A 27,322-nucleotide genomic window follows, 5' to 3' on the forward strand; every position below is an offset into this window, starting at 1 on the left:
TGTGTAAACCAATGGACACCATTAAGTATGGAGAAGGACTACATCCGTTCTCACTAGTGAATTCAACACAAAATGAACTTGACAATAATGTTAAAAAATCCACCCCCAGAGGCTTTCAGATCAGGTCTCCCTTTGCTGTCTGTAGCCAAAGCACATATTGAAACTAGGACCAACGGATATCAAAAACCTGTATTGATGGACTCAGTAGATCGTACATCTGATCTGCTGTGACTGTACATGCTTTAATCCGGTATAGTGTTTGCCAAGCCTGTTTCAAATAATGTAAACTCATACAAGCAGTTGAAACTTTTTCTCTCTAGCAGTTAAGGCTGGTTTCCACTGGCTTACCACGTCCATTCCAAATCATGCGTTTCTGCATCTGAAATTGTGTAAGGCTGCAATTCAGGTCTAGTGGAAAAGGGCCCCGGATCACGGTTGCATAGTTAGGGCCTCAAGACTGACAAAAAAAAAATCTCCTCCCCCTGTTACTCCTAGGGGCTTTCCCTAGCTGTTTGTGTGAGAAAAGCATTTTACACACATTCCTGTTTTTATTTTTTTTACAATGAGAGGTCTGCTGTGACAGGTGCTTTTCCTGGTGTCGATGAGCTCTAAATGTTGCAACAGGAAATTTTTCAGAGATCGTTAGCATATTAGCCTCATGAGATTAGGACATGAGCTACACCAGTCAGAATAATCACTTGAGACCAGGAGTTTTAATTCCATTAAGGCTGTTTTCCCACTACAGTGGAAAACTGATTTTTGTCTGTTTTACTGCATTAGGAAACTGTTAATGAACGTATCCTATTTTATAAAAAGGGTCCTTTCACACTTGTCAGCCTGTTGCACATGTTGCGATAAGCAGACCTTACTTCTGTGCTGTTCACAATTTTGAGACACTGGCTAGTACTAGTTATTGCCTGATGAAGCGAGTTTGATCCTATGAAACGTGTTGCATTGTGGAGTGTATAAATAAATTTCATTGTTGACGATTTAATCAACCAATTTGGTGTCTGCTCAGGAATTAAGTCCACCACTACCTCCTCTTTTTAAATTGATTTTAACGTTTTTACCCTGTTATCGGCACCTCTGTTCCATCCTTGCTACATATAGTTGAAATGCATCTTCCCTGGGCACCATCCAGACCACAACCCATAATCAGAGCGGACACTAAACTGGCTGCCCCAACTGGCCGTTCAAGGTCTGGCTTAAGTGGGAACCTATCCTAAGACCTTTGCTTGATTTACAAAAAAATAAGTTGTCACAAATGAGGGATTAGATTTCTAGATCTTGAGTCATAAAAAATGCCTCTTCAGCCAAAGCTTTAGGCCTAGTACACATGGCCAATATAAATTTCTGTTGTGCCAAACCATCTGATCACATAAACAGATCATTTGAGAATTGGAATATAAATTTGCAGCAATTGGATTAAAACAGATGGGTGAAAATTTTGATAAGTGATGAGACAGGTGTCTCTGCTTTTTAACCCTTTAGCAGCCAATTTATTTAGAGGCATGCAAGTCCTCCATAACATTTCGTATTTGTTACATTTTCCTGCTTCTATCTTGTGCTGTTGTAATGCATATTTATGGCGACTTGTCTCTAGGGGGCAGTGTGAGAAAATTACACAGGACTTCTGCTTTCAGTTTCTATGTTTTCTGCTAGTAGAAAGAGATGGGATTCCACGAATTTACAGCACTAGGCGTTACCGACTGATGTCACAAGCAGTGCACTTATCTCAAACTAGAGAACTCTGCTAAAGTTACTAATGGGTTAATGAACTTAAACTACTGACAGGGTAAACCTATTCCGTTGTGGGTGTTTGACTATTCATAGCCAGAAGCTGACTTCAAAGTGCTTATAGTCCTCATCTTGCCCCAACCTTCCCAAATTCCAAAGCTATATGACTTGCAGCCTTGTATTAGCTAATAATTCCAGGGAAAAGAAAATAAAGATCCTTTAATGGTGTTTTTTTGTTTGTTGTTTTTTTTAAAGGATAATTTTATAAAGTTTTTTTTCCAAAAATACAAAAAAAAAACCCCCAGATTACAACTTACAACGGTCACTAATGCTACATTTTACAACAAAACATAATTTCAAGTTTAAAATAGAATAAACCATATAATCTTGGTCCAACCAGGCCCCCTTCCCTAAAATTGACTTAAGTGCCATTGGACACTGCTTATCCAGATTTATTTTATAATAAGATAATCAGCTCAACCATATTTACATTTTTTGGATGATTTGTTTTTGCTATACCATGTTTACTTGCGTATAAGCCGATCCCCTAACTTACAGTAAAAAAACAGGATAAATTGATTGCCCCAAGTATAAGTCGGGCATAGGAAATGCCACAACTACACCACCTCTCACAACCATGACCGGCCACAACCATATATATGGGAAAAGCAGCATAAAGTCAGCAGATAGCAATAATATGTTTACAAAATGAATGGTAAAAATAAAACCACAAACTTAGCAGCAGATTCCAATGAATGCCTATGGGAAATCTGCATCAGAAAAATTGCGTTTAGTGGAAATGGGCCCATAGGCTTTCATTGGAGTCAGGTTTTTCTGCATCCAGAATCCGTTTGTAGTGGAAACAGGCCCTTAATGGGTGAACTGTCAAGGTCATAACTATAGCAGCTAAACAAAAGCAAATTAAGCAACTGTCCGCAGTAACCATCACCTCAGAACCACAGGTTACTGAACAAAATACCATGCTGAAATTTTACCACAAAAACCCCCTCACCTCATCAGTACTGCAATTACAGTATGCCATACTCCACGTGAGTGACATCCCAAATGCCACCTCGACCATATGTATTATGGTGCTCCGGCGGAGGTAAGAGGGAGGAAGGGGAGCCACTTGCATACTGGTAAATTGTAGCTGCATCATTATTTGGTATGTGCATACTGGGGGACAGTAGGGGGGGGGGGGGGGGTTCGGCTAATTTACCAGTGCATTGTAGCTGCATCATTATTCCCCCGTATATGGCAGGAACCGCACTGGGGAACGAGGAGGCACTCGGGGGCACGGGAGGATAAGTTACTAAAGTATAAGCTGGGACCCCCACTTTTGGCCCACTTTTTTTGGAATCAAATTTTCAGCTTATACTCTAGTATATACTGTACATTCTTTTCAACCCAAAAATATGTGTGCGTATAAAATCTAATCTAATCTTTTTGTATCTTTAAGGCTGATCTGGGTCCTGATAAATATTTACAGGATAAAGATTTTCAGTGTGCAATAAAACTCCTGCCATCGTTGACCGTGAGTATCAATTGTTTAACTTTTACTGTCCAGGTATTATGGAATATTAGTTTGCACATTTTCATCAATGTTAAATTATAATATTATTATTATTATTTAAAAATGTATATAGTGCCAATATCCTCTGTAGCACTGTACAGTGTACAAAAACATGGTAGGTAGGTAGATAGTGTAGGTAGGTAGATAGTGTAGGTAGGTAGAGTTGGGCCGAACGGTTCGCCTGCGAACGGTTCCATGCGAACTTCAGTGGTTCGCGTTCGCGTCCCGCAGGCGAACTTTTGCGCGGAAGTTCGGTTCGCCCCATAATGCACCATGAGGGTCAACTTTGACCCTCTACATCACAGTCAGCAGGCCCAGTGTAGCCAATTAGGCTACACTAGCCCCTGGAGCCACTCCCCCCCCCCCCCCCCCCTAATAAAAGGCAGGCAGCGGCGGCCATTACGCTCACTCGTGTGCCTGCGTTAGTGAGAGTAGGGCGAGCTGCTGCAGACTGTCTCTCATAGGGAAAGATTAGTTAGGCTTAGCTTGTTCCTGGCTGCATACCTGTTCTGTTCAGTGAGCCCACTGGATACCTGCATACCTGTTCTGTGAACCTGCCACTGCATACCTGTTCTGTGAACCCACCACTGCATACCTGTACTGTGAACCCACCACTGCATACCTGATCAGTGAACCTGCCACTGCATACCTGTTCTGTGAACCCACCACTGCATACCTGTACTGTGAACCCACCACTGCATACCTGTACTGTGAACCCACCACTGCATACCTGTTCAGTGAACCTGCCACTGCATACCTGTTCTGTGAACCCACCACTGCATACCTGTACTGTGAACCCACCACTGCATACCTGTACTGTGAACCCACCACTGCATACCTGTACTGTGAACCCACCACTGCATACCTGTTCTGTGAACCCACCACTGCATACCTGTACTGTGAACCCACCACTGCATACCTGTACTGTGAACCCACCACTGCATACCTGTACTGTGAACCCACCACTGCATACCTGTTCAGTGAACCTGCCACTGCATACCTGTTCAGTGAACCTGCCACTGCATACCTGTTCAGTGAACCTGCCACTGCATACCTGTTCAGTGAACCCGCCACTGCATACCTGTTCAGTGAACCTGCCACTGCATACCTGTTCAGTGAACCTGCCACTGCATACCTGTTCTGTGAACCCACCACTGCATACCTGTACTGTGAACCCACCACTGCATACCTGTTCAGTGAACCCACCACTGCATACCTGTTCAGTGAACCCACCACTGCATACCTGTTCAGTGAACCCGCCACTGCATACCTGTTCTGTGAACCCACCACTGCATACCTGTTCAGTGAACCCACCACTGCATACCTGTTCAGTGAACCCACCACTGCATACCTGTTCAGTGAACCCACCACTGCATACCTGTTCAGTGAACCCACCACTGCATACCTGTTCAGTGAACCCACCACTGCATACCTGTTCAGTGAACCCGCCACTGCATACCTGTTCAGTGAACCCGCCACTGCATACCTGTTCAGTGAACCCGCCACTGCATACCTGATCAGTGAACCTGCCACTGCATACCTGTTCTGTGAACCTGCCACTGCATACCTGTTCTGTGAACCCACCACTGCATACCTGTACTGTGAACCCACCACTGCATACCTGTACTGTGAACCCACCACTGCATACCTGTTCAGTGAACCCACCACTGCATACCTGTTCAGTGAACCCGCCACTGCATACCTGTTCTGTGAACCCACCACTGCATACCTGTTCTGTGAACCCACCACTGCATACCTGTTCTGTGAACCCACCACTGCATACCTGTTCAGTGAACCCACCACTGCATACCTGTTCAGTGAACCCACCACTGCATACCTGTTCAGTGAACCCACCACTGCATACCTGTTCAGTGAACCCACCACTGCATACCTGTTCAGTGAACCCACCACTGCATACCTGTTCAGTGAACCCACCACTGCATACCTGTTCAGTGAACCCACCACTGCATACCTGTTCAGTGAACCCGCCACTGCATACCTGTTCAGTGAACCCGCCACTGCATACCTGTTCAGTGAACCCGCCACTGCATACCTGTTCAGTGAATCTGCCACTGCATACCTGTACTGTTCAGTGAATCCGCCACTGCATACCTGTTCTGTTCATCAGCCAGGCGACCATATGGGCTGTAAAGTCTCCAAAACCTGCACTCTCGCCATGGTGCGCACCAGTCCAGCACGGCCGTCACTACACAAACAGCTGTTTGCGGTGCGTTACACGGTGAGTTTGGTGTGTCAGTGTGAAGCAGTACCTTAATTACACTACCTGATTGATGTATACACATGCAAGATGTTTTAAAGCACTTTAGGCCTGTCATTTAGCATTCAATGTGATTTCTGCCCTTAAAACGCTGCTTTGCGTCAAATCCAGATTTTTCCCGGGGACTTTTGGCATGTATCCCACTCCTCCACCTGGGGGTCCAGGTGTTAGACCCCTTGAAACATCTATTCCATCACTTTTGTGGCCAGCATAATTTTTTTTTTCAAAGTTCGCATCCCCATTGAAGTCTATTGCGGTTCGCGAACTTTTACGCGAACCGAACCTTACGCGGAAGTTTGCGAACCCGGTTCGCGAACCTAAAATCGGAGGTTCGGCCCCACTCTATAGGTAGGTAGATAGTGTAGGTAGGTAGATAGTGTAGGTAGGTAGGTAGATAGTGTAGGTAGGTATAGTGTAGGTAGGTATAGTGTAGGTAGGTAGATAGTGTAGGTAGGTATAGTGTAGGTAGGTATAGTGTAGGTAGGTAGGTAGATAGTGTAGGTAGGTGGGTAGATAGTGTAGGTAGGTGGGTAGATAGTGTAGGTAGATAGTGTAGATAGATAAATAGATAGATACTGTGTTTTTTGCCATATAAGACACGCCCAGATTTAGAGGGCGAAAATTAGGAAAAAGAGAGAGAACTAAACCTAGGTGCCTCTATGATGCAGGGACGTCTTAAGCACTTTTCACCCCCCCCCCCCCCAGAGTTACATTACATACTATTACACTGACCACAAAAGGAGGGAGTGTAATGATTGTCTGTTCCCATGTTGCCTGCCTATGTTCCCCTACGTGGTCAGTGTGGTGATTGGCTCTTCTTGTGTCCCCCTGTGCCTGCCATGTCCCCCTGTGCCAGCCATGCCCCCCTGTGCCAGCCATGTCACCTGTCCCGGCAGCATGAATACAGTATATACATTACCTGCTCCTGCCGCCGCACTCCTGGCTCCAGTCCTGCTTCGTGCGATCTTCTTCTCGCATCCACCGCTGCTACAGCCGCCGAACATCGCTGGCCGGTCCTAATTAGCCGTACGGGGATTACGCTATCCGCACACCTGCACGTGTGCTGATTGCGTAATCCCAGTGTGGCAAATCAGGACCGGCCAGCGATGTACGGTGGTGGATGGGAGAAGAGTATCGTGGAGCAGGACTGGAGCCAGGAGCACGGCGGCTGGAGCAGGTAATGTACAGTGGGATGTGAAAGTTTGGGCAACGTTGTTGTCATGATTTTCCTGCATAAATCTTTGTTGGTTATGATAAAAATGTCAGTTAAATATGATATAGGAGACACACACAGTGATATTTGAGAAGTGAAATTAAGTTTATTGCATTTACAGAAAGTGTGCAGTAATTGTTTAAATAAAATTAGGCAAGTGCATAAATATGGGCACTGTTGTCATTTTATTGATTCCAAAACCTTTAGAACTAATTGGGACTCAAATTGGCTTGGTGAGCTCAGTGACCCCTGACCTACATACACGGGTAAATCCAATTATAAGAGAGTATTTAACCACCTTAGCGGTATGGACGAGCTCAGCTCGTCCATTACCGCCAGAGGGTGCCGCTCAGGCCCTGCTGGGCCGATTTTGATCAAATAAAGTGCAGCACACGCAGCCGGCACTTTGCCAGCCGCGTGTGCTGCCTGATCACCGCCGCTCTGCGGCGATCCGCCGCGAGCAGCAGCGAAAGAGGGTCCCCCCAGCCGCCTGAGCCCTGCACAGCCGGAACAAATAGTTCCGGCCAGCGCTAAGGGCTGGATCGGAGGCGGCTGACGTCAGGACGTCGGCTGACGTCCATGACGTCACTCCGCTCGTCGCCATGGTGACGAAGTAAGCAAAACACGGAAGGCCGCTCATTGCGGCCTTCCGTGTTACTTTTGGCCGCCGGAGGCGATCAGAAGAACGCCTCCGGAGCGCCATCTAGTGGGCTTTCATGCAGCCAACTTTCAGTTGGCTGCATGAAATAGTTTTTTTTTTATTTAAAAAAAAAACCCTCCCGCAGCCGCCCTGGCGATCTTAATAGAACGCCAGGGTGGTTAAGGGGGTCAATGGTAAGTTTCCCTCCTCTTTTAAATTTCTCTGAAGAGTAGCAACATTGGGGTCTCAAAACAACTCTCAAATGACCTGAAGACAAAAATTGTTCACCATCATGGTTTAGGGGAGGGATACAGAAAGTTTTCTCAGAGATTTCAGCTGTGTGTTTCCACAGTTAGGAACATATTGAGGAAATGGAAGACCACTGGCTAAGTTCAAGTTAAGGCTCGAAGTGGCAGACCAAGAAAAATCTCTAATAAACAGAAGCAACGAATTGTGTAAACAGTCAGTCAACCCACAGACCAGCACCAAAGACCTACAACATCATCTTGCTGCAGATGGAGTCACTGTGCATCGTTCAACCATTCGGCGCACTTTACACAAGGAGATGCTGTATGCAGAGGAAGCCTTTTCTCTGCCCACTGCACAAACAGAGCCGCTTGAGGCATGCTAAAACACATTTGGACAAGCCAGCTTCATTTTGGAATAAGGTGCTGTGGACTGATGAAACTAAAATGGAGTTATTTGGGCATAACAAGGGGCATTATGCATGGAGAAAAAACAGCATTTCAAGAAAAACACCTGCTACCTACAGTAAAATATGGTGCTGGTTCCATCATGCTGTGGGGCTCTGTGACCAGTGCAGGGACTGGGAATCTTGTCAAGGTTGAGGGACGCATGGACTCCACTCAGTATCAGCAGATTCTGGAGACCAATGTCCAGGAATCAGTGACAAAGCTGAAGCTGTGCTAGGGCTGGATCTTTCAACAAGACAAAGACCCTAAACACAGCTCAAAATCCACTAAGGCATTCATGCAGAGGAACAAGTACAACGTTCTGGAATGGCCATCTCAGTCCCCAGACCTGAATATAATTGAAAATCTGTGGTGTGAGTTAGAGAGAGCTGTCCATGCTCGGAAGCCATCAAACCTGAATAAACTAGAGATGTTTTGTAAAGAGGAATGGTCCAAAATGCCTTCAATGAGAATCCAGACTCATTGGAACCTACAGGAAGCGTTTAGAGGCTGTAATTTCTGCAAAAGGAGGATCTACTAAATATTGTTTTAATTTTTTTTTTTTGTGGTGCCCAAATTTATGCACCTGCCTAATTTTGTTTAAACAATTATTGCACACTTTCTGTAAATCCAATAAACTTAACTTCTCAAATATCACTGTGTGTGTCTCCTATATGATATATTTAACTTGACATTTTTTATCGTAACAATTAACGATTTATACAGGAAAATCATGACGATTAACAAGGTTGCCCAAACTTTCGCGTCGCACTGTATACGCACCTCTGCATCCCGAAAATCCATACCTTTGCCACATAAGATGCACTTTTCCCCAAAATAATTTTGGGTAAGAAAAAGTGCGTCTTATACGGCAAAAAGTACGGTAGATACTGTAGATAGATCGATCAACATAGTATACAATCAGGACAACCACTGATACAAGTACAGAGACATACAATTGATGTGTAGTGGATGTGATTTATTGCCAGATTGCCCCTAATTGAGTGCCTGACATTGAACGTATTAAATATGCTATATTTTACTGCATCTGCATATAATATAATGCATCTAAGGTGTATACAGTTTATCAACCATCCAATTGTATATGACCTTTTCAAGTATTGTGATTCAATTGATTTTTACTTACTTTTGACAAATAAAAAATATTTTTTACTATACGTGAGTGCTATGGCATCATTGGACAATATACACAGCAATGCAAACATAGTGTAATATTTGTGGCGTAATCATATGTCATTTGCCATACATGCTATGAGAACCTTAATTGATCTTTATCTATTCTGTGTAATGCATTCAGACTATAATGGAAAACCCCAGTGCTAATTCACTGTTGCTAATCACACATTGATTGAGAAAAGTCCTCCATTGTGTGTAGGGGTGTCAGGAATAGGAAATGATTTACCGCTTCATAGCTCTGTACTATTGTACTGTATATCCAGCAAAACAGAATTAGTGCCGTCAGTACATGCGAGATTAGATAATATTTTAGGTGGAATTAAACTCTTATCGACTGCCATGGGCGTCCGCAGAAAATTTTCCAGGGGGGGGGCAAGAGGCGGGGAAGAAGTGGTTGCGCGCCGCGCCGAAGAGTCCGGCAAAGCACGCCGAAAAATATGAGTGTTACGTTGTGCGGTGTTGAAAAATGGGTGTTGCCATGGACCAGAATGTGGGTGTGGCCACGGGTGGAGACAAATTAACATGAACTTGTTAATGTGGGACATTAGATTAGGACAGTGGTGGCGAACCTTTTGGAGGCCAAGTGCTCAAATTGCAACCCAAAAGTCACTTATCTATCGCAAAGTGGCAACAGCAATTTCAACTAAATACAAACGTTTTAACTCATACATGAACATTATGGAAAATCCAAGTTGAAAATAAACTGTGAAGATAAACAATTTCATCCATCCTACTCCTGAAAAATGTATTCTTTTTTTTAGAACCTTCCAGTTTTTTTCTGTTTTAAAAAGCTAAAAAAGTAGGTTTAATGCTATTGTCTCATATGATGATGATTCAGCTTTTCCCATAGTCTTGCAGTTAGCAATCATGTGACCCCCAACAAGACAAATACAGCAATCATGCGGCCCCATCAAGACAAATGCAGCAATCATGAGGCCCCCAACAAATCATGATGCCCCCAACAAGACAAATTCAGCAATCATGAGGCCCCCAACAGGACACATTCAGCAATCATGATGCCCCCAACAAATCATGATGCCCCCAACAAGACAAATTCAGCAATCATGAGGCCCCCAACAAGACACATTCACCAATCATGATGCCCCCAACAAATCATGATGCCCCCAACAAATCATGATGCCCCCAACAACACAAATTCAGCAATCATGAGGCCCCCAACAAATCATGAGGCCCCCAACAAGACAAATTCAGCCGTCATGAGGCACATAAATAGACAGCATTTCACATAAATAGGCAGCATGCCCCCTTAATATGGTAGACACCTCTCACCTGGCTTCTCAATTCTCCTCTACTGGCTGCTGTGCCTGGCTGGCCTGGCAATACTGTTTTTGGCTGGATTGGGGATGTGTGGGCTGAAAGGCCTTGCGGTGATGCTGTGGCCGGGCTGGCGGTGATGCTGTGGCTGGGTTGGCTAGGAGTGATGCTGTGACCTGGCTGGCGGTGATACTGGGCTGTGCTAGGCTGGGAAGTAAATGCTGGCCTGACTGGTGGTGATGCTGTGGTCTTTTTGACAGTGATTCTGGGCTGGTTGGCTGGTGGTGATGCTGAGCTGGCTGGCCTGGATAGTTTAGGTAGTGACAGGCGCCCCTCAGGTTAAGAAGTGACAGGTGCCCCCCAGGTGAGGTAGTGACAGGTGCCCCTTAGGTGAGGTAGTGACAGGTGCCCCCCAGGTGAGGTAGTGACAGGGACCCTCAGGTAGTGACAGGTGCCCCCCAGGTTAGCTAGCGACAGGGACCCCCAGGTTAGCTAGCGACAGGGACCCCCAGGTTAGCTAGCGACAGGGACCCCCAGGTTAGCTAGCGACAGGCGTCCCCCAGGTTAGGAAGAGACAGGCGTCCCCCAGGTTAGGAAGAGACAGGCGTCCCCCAGGTTAGGAAGAGACAGGCGTCCCCCAGGTTAGGAAGAGACAGGCGTCCCCCAGGTTAGGAAGAGACAGGCGTCCCCCAGGTTAGGAGGAGACAGGCGTCCCCCAGGTTAGGAGGAGACAGGCGTCCCCCAGGTTAGGAGGTGACAGGCGTCCCCCAGGTTAGGAGGTGACAGGCGTCCCCCAGGTTAGGAGGTGACAGGCGTCCCCCAGGTTAGGAGGTGACAGGCGTCCCCCAGGTTAGGAAGAGACAGGCGTCCCCCAGGTTAGGAAGAGACAGGCGTCCCCCAGGTTAGGAGGTGACAGGCGTCCCCCAGGTTAGGAGGTGACAGGCGTCCCCCAGGTTAGGAGGTGACAGGCGTTTGCTCCTCCCCCCCTCCCTCACCTTGCAGTGTCAGACCTTGATCAGCGGGCGACCCGACCAGTTAGCGCTGGCGCACGGACGCACCACGCTCTATATGTGGAAGTTATGTCACTTCCGCATATCAGTGCGGTGTGCTAGGTCCTAGCCCCCGCACTATTGGTCGCCGCCTGATCGAGGTCTGATGCTGGGACGGGAGTGGGGGGGGGGGGGGTCGTGCAGCGGGCGTCCAGGGCAGGGCAGCTGCCCCAATTTGCTCAATGTGCGGACGCCCGTGTCGACTGCTGAGCAGCTCCTAGCTGAGCGGCTTGTACTTCTGAATGGTGAGGGAAGGAGAAGATGCGTAATCTGCTTCATGTTGCAGAGACCTCTTTTGATGGTTTCTGCAGGAAACCGTACTTCTTGGGGCAGTGACCCAACACTCCTGTTCCCCCTTTCTGAGAAAACTCTTTCTGCTGAACTAGGATACAGTGAGTGCCTAGTGTAATTGCTTGTCTGCGTTACCAACAGTCTAACTGTACTGATCAGTTCATAGGACAGCAGATCTGTCAGGAAAGTCTGCACGGTATGTGATCAGAGGCCATAAGGGGACTGTGCAATCCACAGGCTTCATGGAGCATTGTTCTATATAAGTCTGGAAAGTCCGCTACAAACATTTCTGGTATTACTCAGCCACTTAAAGTGGATCCGAGATGAACTTTTACACATTGCATAATCTGGCTCCTTTCCTATTGTTTATAGGGCATTCCTCAAGTCAAATACTTTTTTGTTTTAATGCTGTAATTCCCTATAAACTAATCAAGCCACGCCCACAGGTTTTCAGAGAGCCAAGACACTTTCAGACAGTAGCAAGGGCTCATGGGGGAGCTCAGTCTTGGCAGGAGGAGGGGGAGGTATTACAAGCCAGAGATTTCAGAGGCAGAGGGGAGGAGGAGGAGGAGGAGGGGGGGGGTTAGGTTTTTTTTGCTCAAGATGCAGATAAGCCTGCCTCTGTGTAATGTTTACAAACAACATGGCTGCTCTCATTGTATCACAAGAAAAAAGAATCATATTCTATTAAAGCTGTTTGCAGCTACATTTGTTGTGTAAGCTATCTAAACTTTAGATAAGATATATAGACAAGTTACTTGTTATAGTTAGTTTTTCATCTCGGATCCACTTTAAGGTGTCAGAGCATCAGTTATCCCTATTCATAAACATTATGCAGCATTGTGTGCTGCAGGGCCGGTTTAAGCAACAATGGGGCCCCAGGGCAAAATAAACCGGGAGGCCCCCCAACAGATACCCCGGAACAAAAATCTGCATTAAGGGACCTTTTGTGCAGCTTGTATAGTCAGGGTGTGAAGCCCCAATCGGTTCGGAGCTCCACATTCTGGCTATCCCAGCCTGCATGGGGGACAAGGGGTTAAAAAGTTTTAGGAGGGGGGACCCCACATAATTAAAAAAATAAATAAATCCCACAACATACATAAACATACAAAAGAAAAAAATGGGGAAAAATGCCAAGGATCTTCATACAGCCATATTGCGGCTGTATAGCGATCCCTGGCGCTGCGGCTGCGTATGGACCCCCTGGAAACACCGTCAGGAAATGTATTGCTCTTTCTTTTGATACATGTAAAATTACACTACCGCTAGGTTTGCTACTAAAAGTGACATTTACCGCATTTAAAAGTATACTTTTTCCTTTGAAACTTTAAAATCGATTTTCTCAAAAACTATAAGGTCTTTTTGAAGAATTGTTTTTTCCTCTTATTCCCAATTATCTCTTTAACATATTCTGCAAATTTAGGGTTTCTAGCATTTAAGGTGGATTTGCTATTAATCGTTAAAGTTGGCAGGTTTTTAAGTGTATTTTTTTTCCTTTGAAACTTTAAAATCGATTTTCTCAAAAACTATAAGGTCTTTTTGAAAATGTTTTTTTCCTCTTGTAGCCACTGGGGGCCCCTACAGGCTCAGGCCCTGGGGCAATTGCCTCCTTTGCCTCTATGGTAGCGCCGGCCCTGGTGTGCTGAACACCAGCTCTGGAGATCTGGGCTAGGACATTCTATGTATGCTTGACTTCCAGTGAAGGTGATCATTCCATTCTATGCACAGGAAGCCAGCTGGCTGTTCCGTCCTGGAGAAATGCTCTTAAAGGGATACTGTAGGGGGGTCGGGGGAAAATGAGCTGAACTTACCCGGGGCTTCTAATGGTCCCCCGCAGACATCCTGTGTTGGCGCAGCCACTCACCGATGCTCCGGCCCCGCCTCCAGTTCACTTCTGGATATTCTGACTTTAAAGTCAGAAAACCACTGCGCCTGCACGCCCGTGTCCTCGCTCCCGCTAATGTCACCAGGAGTGTACTGCGCAGACACAGACCATACTGTGCCTGCGCTGTGCGCTCTCGATGACATCAGCGGGGTCGAGGACACGGCAACGCAGGTGCAGTGGTTTTCAGAATTTAAAGTCTGAAATTCCAGAAGTGAACCGGAGGCGGGGCCGGAGCATCGGTGAGTGGCTGCGCCAACACAGGATGTCTGCGGGGGACCGTTTGAAGCCCCGGGTAAGTTCAACTCATTTTCCCCTGACCCCCCCTACAGTATCCCTTTAAGGTGGCCACTAACGATACAATTTGCCAAATTTGCCACAGTTTACGAACGATTCTTTGAACGATCGGAAATTTGGGACCACTATTGGACAAAAATCTGCTAACCAATCCGATCAGATTGACGGGATCAATCCGAAATTTGGAGTGATTTCACCAATCTGGTTGGATTGGTTAGGAGACTGTTTTTTTCATTAGTGATCACAAACGATCATGTCCGATCGTTCATACAAGGAATAGTTTGTAAACTATCACTAGGCAAATTTTTATTGGTAGTAGCCACCTTTACCCTCCCCTTTTGCAATGTACAGGGACCCTACTGTCAATGCAGATGGCGCTTTTAGAGCATAGAAGTTTCACTACTAAGTAGCCTTTTCTTTTTTGTTTTTCTATCTTAGTTTTAAAGCAGCAGGGTTTGTACGGCCAACTGCAACAAGAAGTATATGGAGGCTGCCATATTGATTTCCTTTTATACAATACCAGTTCCCTGGCAGCCCTGCTGATCTATTAGGCTGCAGCAGTGTCTGAATCCCACCATAAACAAGCATGCAGCTAATCTTGTCATATGACAATTATGTCAGATACACCTGATCTGCTGTATGCTTGTTCAGGGTCTATGGCTAAAAGTATCAGAGGCAGAGGATCAGCAGGATAGCCAGGCAACTGGTATTGTTTTAAAGGAAAGAAATATGGCAGCCTCCGTATCCCTCTTGTTAGTTGTCCTTTAAGATGGATGTGACCTGCTTTAGTGTACTATTCTAATAAATGTGGTGTATGTTGCAAATAGGGCATAGAGCTGTGGGTGCCGGCAAAGAGTGGAGAGAATGCTACTTGCACATCCCAGAAGAAAAATCAAAAATTCTAATCCATTTCAGTTCTGATTAGGGACTTATACTTCCTGCTGACATATCTGTACAGAGTGCTCTAGGCTTTCTGTAAGGTGCTTAGAATTTCAAAGGTAACATTTTTTTCTGTAATTCCTGACCTAAAGTAATGCAAAAACTGGCTGAAAGCGGACGGGGAGATACAGCTGAAACCTTTAAGGAGCTCAGCATTACGCACTCAGCTTGACAATTCTAGGTCATGTGTATTCCGCGGGCAGTCTTCATACCAGATCTGTGTCATATAACAGGCCAGTAAATCAGATGACACTTGCTGTCACTGTTGTGAGCCTTTCAGATGATTTCCATGACTGCATCTTCCTGGCAGTGAGTGCCAGGCCTGTGTACACATACTGGCTCTATGTGCTGGATTTCACCCCATTCTCTGGGCATAAAGGAATATGTAATAACCACCTCATATGAGCAGCTGGAAAAACAAAATGTGGGTGGATGTCTTAGGAAATGGTCTGACAAGATGTTTGTGGCAGCTTATATACCAGGCCTGTAAGGGACCTTTTTTCTACTTGCAGAGTCTATATACACCCATAACTGTTACCTTAATAACACGTAACTGTTATCTTGAGAAACCTAATATGAGGGGAATATGGGTGCTGCAGACTTTATTCTCCTTTGTAAATGCCAGTAGCCGGCTTGGTGTTCAGTTTTTAGCTCCAGTAGTGTCTGAGCCATTGACCTGGAACAAGCATGCAGCCAGCATAGACAACACCTGATATAAATATTTGTTCGTGGTCAGTTACTCACAAAACCTTACAGACAGAAGACGTACACAACCAAAAGGGTGGTTCGCAACGACACCACCTGTACTTCTTTTAACTATAGAAAATCAAGCAATTGTTTTGAATGAAGTAAAAGAATATGAGTTTGTCAAGTTTTTTTTTTTTTTTTTTAATCGATTTTTGTGGTTATCCCTAAGTATAAGTTATTACTGCTGCCACTAAGTTTCACATTTTTGTGTGAATAAAAGAGACCAAATTAAAAAGAAAGAAAGCCAGGCATGAATATGGAGGAGATACCAGCTTTACAGTGGCCATAAACTATTCATTCATAATGTCCAATTCTTTACAACATTAAAAAAAAATTGATTGAAGTATCTGTTGCTAACGGTGACAAAATTAGTTTGTTTTTTTCAAGCAATACATATATTACACTGCCCCTCCAGCACAGTATCACATGATAGAAACCACCATAACTGACTTTCTAAGGATAGCCACTATATGGTACATATAGAGCTAATAATTACCACCACAGCACCAAGAAAGGGCCTCTCAGGACCAGGGGCTCTAGTGCAATCGCAATACCTGCATCTCCTATCGCTACATCACTGCTGGTGTCAGACGTAGCTACTGGATTTCAGGCCTCTTGCACACTACATGCGATTTCGATAAATAATAAAAAGGTACTGCATGCTGCTACGTTTTTTTAATCGGAATCAAAAATCTGATTGTATAAAAAATCTGAATTGCATGTAGTGTGCAAGAGGCCTCAGCCTGTCCACGAGGTAAACTGGTTTTTATTTTTGTGACCAGTGGTGCATTGTAACTATCGTGACTTGTATATGCCAAGCTGCTTATTTTATTTCCCTTTAGCACTCCATTAAATGGCACCTGACTATTGTGGCCTGAATGTGTTTTTGTATCGGGGACATTGGATGGCCCACAGACCTATGTGATTGGGTCTAAATAACTGTAAAGCACTGAGTAATATTCTAGTGATGTATGAATATGAGGAAATAGACGTGTATAGTATTTAGTAGGCATGTAGCATCTTAATTTGTGATCTTGTTTGCAGCATCCGTATATATACCGAGTGACGTTTGCCACAGCCAGTGAATCATCAGCACTTGTCATCAGGCCATTCAATGACAAAGGGACTCTCAAGGATCTGATCTATAAGGTAAAACCGGGAAGAATGTGACCTAGGATAAATCAGTAGCGTGTCTTGTGGCCATTGTATTTCTAGTATTGTCCATTCCCGTACAATGCTTCCATTGTAGTCACCAGCTTTTGCAGGTTTTACCAGAATAAAATCCATCAGGTCACATTGACCTTGTTTATTAGTGTTTGAAAAAAGAGCTGCCTTTTTTTCCCACAGCAACTATTACAATTTTAACCTGCTCTATATAATGTAGAATGAAATGTGTCCCAGTTATGAGCTTACTTGCGCCTTAAAGAGGAACTCCAGTTAAAATAGTGTAATACATTTTTTTTCTTACAATAATTACATATAAATGATTTAGTCAGTGTTTGCCCATTGTAAAATCTTTCTTCTCCCTGACTTACTTTCTGACATTTATCACATGGTGACATTTTTACTGCTGGCAGGTGATGTCACTGGAAGGAGCTTCTGCTTGCTTTTTTGGCAGTTATAAATAGCGGTTATTTCCCACAATGCAACAAGGCTCCCACAGTGTGATGTCAGTACCTCAGTGCTGTCATCGGACGTCCGCCGGGCTGTACTGCGCATGCGCAGAACTACTGCGCATGCGCAGTACAGCCCGGCGGACGTCCGATGACGTCAGAGCGCCGGCGTGGGACGCAGAAGTACAAGGACTTGGAGCGCAGAAGAGCCCGACCTGGCAGCCGGCCTGGCCAGGTCGGGTCGGCCACCGGAGACCACCGGGAGCCTGCGGAGCGGCGACGAGGGCACCTCCTGCCTGCCACGGGCTGGAGGAAGCCCCAGGTAAGTGGAAATTGATTTTTAATTTTTCCCCACCCTCCCTGAACCTTCCCTTTAAGCTAGGATCGTTTTTCAAAATGAAGATCTTACCTTAATCTTCTTTCCCAGCCCTGCAATTTCACTTGTGTAGCGCCGCTCTGGAGCCTTTAGTTACATTGTTACCAGCAGGGTAATTACTTATAATTTATTCAAAATGGCGCTGCTGGCCGGAACTATTTCCGGGTCAGCCAGCGCTTGTTAGCTTCTTGCGTCTCCTGCCTCCTAGCTACGCTTGCTCATGCACTGCTTCTATGCAATGCAAATCGCGCCGTGCACGTGCGCGCACGCTTCCAATGTTCAGGCACTCACACAGCTCAGTACAGGCAGCGGCGCCGGCGGCAGTAGGACCCAGCGAGAGAGGAATGATTTATGTGTTTACTATCCTGGGTCATTCGCCGTCAGGGCTGGCTGTCAGGGAGGATTTATGGGAAACAGAGGACCAGATAAGAAAACAAACACTGCGGTAAGACTCTTATCTGGCTCCTCTACTGTGCACACTGTCGGGTTTAAAAAAAAAAGGTTGGCTTAAGTGCCTCTTTAAGGCGCATACACACGCCATACCGCCGCCAATGACGGGTCGCTGAGCGGATCATTCAGAAGCAGCCTTATCGGTCTACCGACAGCGCATACACGTGCTACTGTCGGCTGAACGTCCGCCCAGCGGGAGGGTCTGACTACGTCGTTGGCAGCGGTATGGCGTGTGTGCGCGCCTTTAAACTTACTACCAGACAAAAAGTGGTAGCATCAGAACAGCATTCAAACAGTTAAATACAGCACTTTCTTCAGTGGGAAGCTTAATGACGTTAGAGAAGTTAGATCTGATCTCAAGTGATAACATTATCTTGTTTATGTTAACTTGTCTATACAGCTACTATTTGTAAACATTCCTGGCAGTGTATCAGCTTGCACAGATAGCCGAGAGTAAAAACAGCAGAGAACTCTCACTGGGTACATTAAAATATATAAATACAGCAGCTGTGCAATACAATGCAATGGCAGCTTTCAGAGCAGATAAACGCTCTACTTTGGGAACTTGTACATTGTCAATGAACATTAATACTTCTGCAGAGTTTAATCCCGCAAACAAGATTGTTGGAAGCTTGATGGTGCTGACTGAAAGCTGTATTTTATGCAGCTTCTGATGTGTTAAGTACTATAAACTAAGTATTATAAACTAATCCATTTGGTCATAAGACGATACACAGATATCTTCTTTCAGACATATTTTGCAAATGCTGCAGGCCAACAGTATGAATAACAATTGTTTAGCTGAATATGTGGAATAGACCCTTACGTTTCATCCCCCCACCCCTTCTCTATCTTTCAAATATTTTTAGGTTGTTTTTATTCATCAGTGATTGAAATATGTAATTTTCTTGCAGGCGAAGCCTAAAGATCCTTTTCTGAAGAAATACTGTAATCCCAGGAAAATCCAAGGCCTTGATCTTCCGCAAATCAAAACCTTTGGGAGACAGATTTTAGAGGTAATCTTGTTAGCTAAACCTGTTTTCTTTGGGCAATGGCTAGCTAAATAAGTACTGCTCCCTGGTACACAAATCATACAGAATAGTTGCCTGTCCATTTTTAGTGGAAATATCTTGACTTCACCACAACTCCCATTGTGCTCAGTCATTATGTCTGCCCTGCTGCCGGTTCCAAAGGAATGTTTGCGCAGTGTAATTATGTACCTTTTAGGGCCCGTTTCCACTAGAGCGAATCTGCATGCGTTTTCTGCATGCAGATTCGCATAACCAATACAAGTGGATGGGACTGTTACCACTTGTCAGGATTTCTTAACGTTTTTCTGTGCAGAAAAAATCTGCACTGCAGAGCTATCAGGATTCGCATTGCATACAATGTAATAGGAAAAAACGCATGCGTTTTTCTATGCGTTTTAGCATGCATTTTGTGTAAAAGCAATATAAAAAGCACACCAGCATTGACATAGTTAAAACTGCTTGGCCACAAAACGCATGCAAAATCGCATAGAAAAAACGCATGGAAAAACTCATCTGCATGCGAAATCGCACATGCTTTATCCGCGCAGAAATTGCAATGCACAAGTGGAAACAGGCCTTTACAGGTTACATTGCACTTGCATTGTATCCAGGGCTGTAAGTGACACTTTCTCTATCATGGACGTTAATCTGTCTGCAGTTTGACTCTCACTGATAACAAATTACAGGCCATAAAACACTTGCATGGCAAAGAAAGGCTTGTGAGTGTAAAGAGCAGATAAAAACAGTTTTAAGAACAGAGCTGTAATGCTGGGAATACACGGTTCATTTTGAACCGTGTAATCAAGCCGCTGATGGCTCAATTGATAATTTCCGGCCTGTTCGATACCCCGCTGGATCGATTCCCTGCTCGATACCGTGGACAGGACAATGGTCAAAAACGAAAAGAAGATAAGAATCCGCCCGCGGGGACAAGTGGGAATCGATCCGGGCGCCAGCGGGGACGCGCAGGAATCTATCGAGCGGCCCGATACACGGTTCAAAACGAACAGTGTATTCCCAGCATAAAAGCAAGGAGTTTTGAATTAGGATGATACGGTTTATTGGCTAACTTAGAGATGAATAAACGGTAAGCTTTCGACTTATAATGAGCCTTTGTCGGACTTTGCTCCTGACAAAATCTTAAAAACACAGCTTAAATTACGTAAATGTAATTAGATGCCTTTTTGTAAAACATTTTTAAAAAAATGCAATTTACCTGAGACAATAAAAACAACCACTTTGGGCCTGGATGGTTCTGGCCCAGCGCCGTCCTATTCCTATTTGTAAACTGTAAATACTGTGATTGGCTCACAGTTATCACTGAGTCAGGACCCAATGAAATTGGTGATGCGCTGTAGGGCTGCACGATTTTCCGGTTTTAAACCAAAACCGCGGTTCCTGTTAAGACGATCTGGGGATCGTCAGTGTCCGGCGGTTTTCAGAGTCCAGTCCAGAGCGGCACAGAGCTTCTCCAATCGCTGGAAAGCAATGGAATGACGGAGGCGGTAGGCGGAGCTGTATGCTCTGTACAGCTCCGCCTACCGCTGCCGTCATACCATCGCTATCCAGTGATTGGTGGAGCTGTGTGTGCCGCTCCGGACTGGACTCGCCCCCCCCCCCCCCCCCGCCGCCCGGCTCATTAGCATCATGAATATGCACTGCTTCTGACAGTGGATCCGCCCCCCCCCCCCCCCCCCCCGCTGCCCGGCTCATAAGAGTCCCGTACGCAGCACATTAGTAGTAGTACGGCACGCACATTGTTAAGCCGAGGGGTCATCAAAGAGGGCTTCAGGCTTCACAAATGTGCATTGCCTGAAATGCAATGCAATGCGAATTCACAGCAAAATTTTCTGACACAGAGCCCGCCATAGCTAGGCTCCTGACCCCGCCCCCGCTAAAACTTGTTTTGAGAAAAAAATCGTGAATAAATCGAAATCTCAATTTCTAAGAGAAAAATCGCAATTTCGATTTTTACCCAAAATCGTGCAGCCCTAATGCACTCTGGATCACCCTACCGCCTTGAATGTTAAAGCATCACTCTCAACTTGTATGCTATAACTATTTGCTGTACTCCAATTATGCAATTCCCTCCCTTTTTCTACCTTGTTACATTTGTTTCAGGTTTTCAAAAATGCTCAATAAAAACGTATTCTACAACAATAAATAAATTAGTGATGCACAGAGCGATAATGACAGCAGAGCGATCAGGCCAGCAGCGATGACACAGGGGTGCAAGCGGTGCGACCATGCCATGAGTAATTTAAATCTACATCCTGCCAGGGATAACCACTCCAAAACAGTCGATTTCACTTAGGCCTCTTTCACATTAGACAATGCGTGCAGGAGCCGTTTCCTGCACGCGTTGAATAGCCTGTGGCGCATCGTCGAGATGATGCCGTGCGACGCTGAGTAGCGGCGGTAGTAATTAACCTGATGGGAAAATGCAGATTCCCGACGATAAAATGCTCCCAGGTGCGTCGTACTGTAACGCATTGAAACGCAGCGTCGGGTGTGAAAGGTAAAATGAAAGTCTATGGACTTTCATTTTACCTTGGTCAACGCAAAGTTTCGACTTTGTGTTGAAACGCTGAAAAAGGGCTCTAGTGTGAAAGAGCCCTTAGCGTAGTCCACAATTGATCAAACATTTTAGGTTTTTAGCCTTTAACCTTGGTGGTAGCCCTGAGCCAGGATCAGGGTGAAAAAAAGATGCTTGAAGACGGTAATACCGAGCCTGGCTCAGGGTAGCTGCCAGAAGGTAAAGGGAAGCAGCATGTGTGCAGCAGCGGTTGTAAATTCACCTCCCATGGGTCCAGACACTCGCAACCCATGCTCTTCCAGTCATCAGAGGCTCTCGGGTGAGTGCTTTGTAACATGACTACAGACAGCGATCTCAACACAGAGGTGGAGCACCACCCAGAGGATAGGAAGGAGAATTGCAGAGCTGGATCCTGCAGAGGTCTGTGCAGGGGCTGCTTCAGTGGTATGCATTTTATGGTATGATTCTTAGGGTGTCTAAAGGCACATGAAAAAAATTGATTTTTAGACCCTAAAATCATGAAATTATTATACTGCCAGCTAGGTTAAACTTTTAACTGCTGTATTTTATATTTTCTAACATGCTTTGCGGTGCCGCTTATTTATTTTTTTTTACCTCCCCCTGCCTAGCTGCAGAGTGGCGCAGGATTGGCTCTCCTCCTTCCCCACCTAGCGGCACTGTAGTGCTGACAACCTCCTTTGGGCCCTGATCACATGATATGAAAAAGAGGATTTCAGCATTGCAGTGCCGTCTCCTCTTACACCACGTACCGGACCTGTAATGCTGAAATCCTCCTCCTGTGGAGGATGTCGGCATTACAGTGCCGCTCGGTGATGGAAGAGAAGAGCTGATCCTGTAAGAGGAGAGCCAATCCTGCGTCGGGATCAGGTAATTATGAAGCACTCCCTGCACCACTCTGCAGTGAAGCTGGGGGAGGCAGCCGAGTTTAGTCAGCTGCAGTAGCCCTGCTCTGTGTTATCTAAAACGAGATAACTCAGGCAGGGCTGTTAAAGGGTTAAGCACAAAAATAAGGCAATGGGATTCCAGAAAATACCTATTTCAGATTAGAATTGTACTGTAGATGCACTTTATGTACCTTTTCTCCCATGACTGTGTATTCACTCGATAGCTTGTGGGCTGCACAGAGGTAGGCACTGATATCAATAGTTCACTGTAGGAATTCAGTAATGTTCTTTACTCTGGCTTGTGTGTAAGTAGTCTGTGTCTTGGCAGGATTTATATTCTTATGTCCTGAAAACTCCAGGTACTGAAGTTCTTACATGACCGGGGCTTCCCTTACGGTCATCTTCATGCGTCCAATGTAATGCTGGAAGGGGAGACATGCCGACTGATGGACTTAGAGAATTCCCTGCTTGGACTACCTTCATATTACAGATCATATTTCTCACAGTTCAGAAAGATCAATGTGAGTTGAGTATGGATTACTTTTGTTTATGTATTCTCTTAATTATATTTTCAGATTGGAGTTTTCATATTTGTCACATAAATACTTTTAATGTTATGTCCCTTTTTCTATTTAGGTAGTTGCAATTTAAAGTGGTCTGTCTGAAATTCAGTTTATTAGAAAGCATTTCCATGACATCCTGTAGTTTTATCTTGTAAATTACCATACTCGTGTAGTATGATGTGCTGCCTAAACCCTATTTCTGTATAAATATTCTCTAAATGAAACAAGTCAGAGGAATAGCCTTTAGAGTCACCTCTGGCTGCTATTTACTGTGAGAGTATTGACACCATTTCCTTATGAATAGTGCTGGTTGAAAATGGCAAGAATTAATAGGTAGGGGACAGGGGCTAGCGAAATCCTTGTAGACGGATGAGGACCCATCTCAGACAAAAAAAATTCCCTATTCACCGATGTCACATTTTGGGGAAAAAATAAAGCTTATACCGTAATAAGATTGTTTCCTGAAATAGTCTTAATTTATCTTGTTTAGGAGGAGGGGAGCAGAGCGGAAAACTGGAAGTTGCCCATATACTTTATATACTAATTAGGACCTATCCACTTTCTGTTTATTAGAAGTCATCACCTGAACATCTTCTATTACGCCTGTATAACTTGCTTATTATTATGTTCTGTTTTCCAGACATTAGAAAGCATCGATGTGCACTGCTTTGGCCACTTACTGTACGAGATGACATATGGGAGACCACCTGACTCCATACCTGTAGATCAGTTCCCACCTGCTCCGTCCATGTCAGTGGGTGAGTTTTAGTACAGACAGTGTCTCAATCACATCTAGTGTTAATATATGGTTTCTGTAAACCTTCATATATAAAAAGGCCAGCACATAATTGTCAGACTGAGCCTGGCTTGGGTTGTCTGTCTATGGAAATGGGATGGCAAAGAGGGTAAAGTCTTCCCATTGTATGGCTTAATGATAATGGTGGAAATGTAGCCTAGCAAATGCTAAATGTGCTGATAAGATCTGATCCTGTAGGATGGTAAAAGCTTCTATACTTTCCTGATTTCACTGCAATTCATCAGGTCAGGTGGCAGTTGGCGAATGTCTGTACAAAGTTGTAGGTCTTGGTTGTATTAAAATTCGATTTGCATCCAATGTACTGATATAAATATTTTAAATATATTCAATATCTCTGTATCTATACTCTAGGGTCTATGCAATACCTGCATCCATCTTTATAGAAGCTCCCTGTAATCCCCTGCATAGTACCTCTCCTAATGAGGAGGACCAGCAAATCAGACATGAATGCATTAAGGCCCATACACACGTCGGATTTTAGCGAACGACCCGTCTTTTGAACGTTCCGTCGTTCGGACGTCTTCGCGTCAAATCCGACGTGTGTACAGACTATCGTTCGGGTGATAAGACTGGTTACCAACGATCCGCCGGAACGTTCAAACGACGGGTCGTTCGCTAAAATCCGACGTGTGTATGGGCCTTTACACATGCTCTGCTGATAGGATGCCTAAAATGAGACAATGGTGATTCAATTGCTCTAAGATGGTGCCATGAGAGGTAGCCGCGACACACAGGGCACTGGCCTTTTTCTCCTCTCTCCCAATATCTCCCTTAATCCCCCCCCCCCTTCCCGTTTTGCGGATCGAGGAGGGATGATGGATGACCGACGCTGATCCTGGACATCCACCCCAGCGCTGGAGCAGCTGATTTGACGGCTGTTACATACTCATCGCCGCACAGGCAAGCCATAGACGTGGAGGGGCTGGTGTTCCACGCCAGGACCTCAGCTCTCGCTGAACCAGCCCTGCCCGCTCTCCAGCTTTTCATACTTCACTGCCTGTAGCATAGCGGCTCAGCCATCGCAGCTGCTGCTTCTGGGGAGCACCAGACGGGATCCGCTGCCTGTGGCATATCACACACACACATTGGGGGAGCATCTTCACGCACTGACCCGTATCCAGCTGCAGACTGCTCTCAGGAGCACACCGTGCCAGGGGAAACTAGCCATCATGCAGGTGGTAAGCGGCATACAGTCCCTTAATCCCAGTAATCAGGCCCTGCACCCACAGCTGAGGCTTAGTGTGTCAGCGGCATGCTATGGAGGGATTGGACATGCTAGCCTACACTGGACATGCTAGTCCACACTGCAGCCACGGGTACCTGCAGCCCAGCATAGCCTCCAGCCAAAGTTACCTGCAACCTGGCATAGCTAAGGGATGTCCTGCTCTCCTACACCAGGCCGAATACTGGGAGCCAGACCACCTTCGCCTCACACTCCGGCAAGGACAGCTGCTGAAGCAAATGAGACATCGATCGTACAATGAATGGGGTACTCTGGCCAGGCCACTGCCACGACCCTAAGGGGAATTTTGGGGTGTCTTTCTCTCTTTATTTTCCTCCTTTCTTTCCTCTCTTTCTCTCTTTTCCTTCTTTCTTTCTTTTCCTCCTTTCTTTCTTTTCCTCCTTTCTTTCCTCTCTCTCTTTCCCTATGCTCCTCTCTTTCTCTCCTGTCTCTCCCTTTCTATTCTCTCTCTCTCTCTGTACTTCCATAAAATACACTGTGGGGAATCTGAACAGCTGCAGAACAGTTGAGCGCCATAAGAATGGTGGCTGCTCCTCTCAACATAGCACTCGGAGTACCCTCTCTGGTCCTTCACTCACTATGCTCTGCACTGTACAGTGGTTTGCAAAAGTATTTGGCCCCCATTAAATTTTCCACATTTTGTCATATTACTGTCACAAACATGAATCAATTTTATTGGAATTCCATGTGAAAGACCAATACAAAGTGGTGTATACGTGAGAAGTGGAACAAAACTCAAACATGATTCCAAACATTGAAAAAAAACCAAAAACTGCAAAGTGGGGTGTGTGTAATTACGCAGCCCCGAGTCAATACTTTGTAGAACCACCTTTTGCTGCAATTACAGAATCAGAATCATATTTATTTCGCCAAGAACATTGGGGGGGGTTGTACCCGGAATTAATTTTGGCTCAACAGGGTCGGAGATGGTACAAACGCATACATGCAATCCAACACATACAATCAGGTACAGTAATACAAGTATATATATATATATATATATATATATATATAATATTAATATAATATACATACAGCACTTAATCTAGTGAAGAACACGTGGGGAATTGTGGAGTGCTATGTGAGGGGAGCAGCCTGCCATCTACCGGCGGCGCTCGCTCAGCTCCACAGCAGTCCCAGATCCCTGCAGTGTGTCCTGGAAGAGAGTGTAGAGAGAAAGAGAGAAGGGATAGCTCGAACGAGAATGTAGAAGAAAGGGAGCCAAGGCAGGGAGAGAGACAGAGGCAGTCCTTTTTGGGCTACAGGTTACAACCAGTCAGTCCGAGTAGTGTCCATCCCTGTGGGAAATTGCCAGGTGGGCCGCGGATCTTTACGGCTGGGTGGTGGTGCAGGCTGATCGCTGATCTTCAGGGCTGGGTGGTGGTGCAGGCTGACATGGTCCGCAGCAGTGGCCGGGGTAGACCCTGGGTGGCCGAGCAGGCTGGGGGCTGCGGCTGGTGGAGACTGTGGCTGGTGAAGACTCTCTCTGGAGCTCAGCCTGAGGATCTCTTCCACGTGGGAGGCCCAGCAGAAAGCGGTGGTGGTCAGGCCTCCTGTGCATGTGGAGTGTCCCACATGCTCCAGGGTGGCGTCCTGGACTCCTAGTCCCCATCGCAGTGACCCACGTGGTGGAGGAAGGATCCTGTCGCCACCTCAATCCCGGGCTACAGGATTGTTGCACTCTCGCAGCAGATGGAGCAGCACTGTGGGTGGCCCTGCCAGAAGGTAGGGGATACGGTGTGGCCTACTGCATGCAGCCCAGACCTCAGCAGGCAGCGATACCTGAGGGACAAGTCAGCTGAGCAGACCCGCAGAGCCTGTGCCGAGAGCCAGCAGAGGATGGTGCCCACTTGCCTTGTATCCGGGTCCACGGCGGTGGTCAGCAGCTTACATGGTGTAAGCGAGCTGCAGGGCCATGGAGGGATCCACATGAGAGACGATGCCGGTGGTCTGGCAGCAGCTGCGGCAGATCGAAGTT

The 27,322-nt window shown here is 45.7% G+C and overlaps 1 protein-coding gene across 1 annotated transcript in view; it reads left to right on the plus strand.

Annotated features, from left to right (window-relative positions):
• LOC137543889 (PX domain-containing protein kinase-like protein) overlaps window positions 1–26,949 on the plus strand; it is a 78,075-nt gene extending 51,126 nt beyond the window's left edge. Inside the window, exons 6-11 of the mRNA XM_068264960.1 lie at window positions 3,197–3,271; window positions 16,855–16,959; window positions 19,164–19,265; window positions 23,081–23,242; window positions 23,925–24,042; window positions 26,660–26,949. Coding sequence (XP_068121061.1) covers window positions 3,197–3,271; window positions 16,855–16,959; window positions 19,164–19,265; window positions 23,081–23,242; window positions 23,925–24,042; window positions 26,660–26,949 — 852 coding nt within the window. The remainder of the gene's footprint in view (window positions 1–3,196; window positions 3,272–16,854; window positions 16,960–19,163; window positions 19,266–23,080; window positions 23,243–23,924; window positions 24,043–26,659) is intronic.
• The last annotated feature ends 373 nt before the right edge of the window (window positions 26,950–27,322 follow it).

Source organism: Hyperolius riggenbachi, unplaced genomic scaffold (genome assembly GCF_040937935.1).
Source record: "Hyperolius riggenbachi isolate aHypRig1 unplaced genomic scaffold, aHypRig1.pri scaffold_306, whole genome shotgun sequence".
NCBI classification, from domain to species: domain Eukaryota; kingdom Metazoa; phylum Chordata; class Amphibia; order Anura; family Hyperoliidae; genus Hyperolius; species Hyperolius riggenbachi.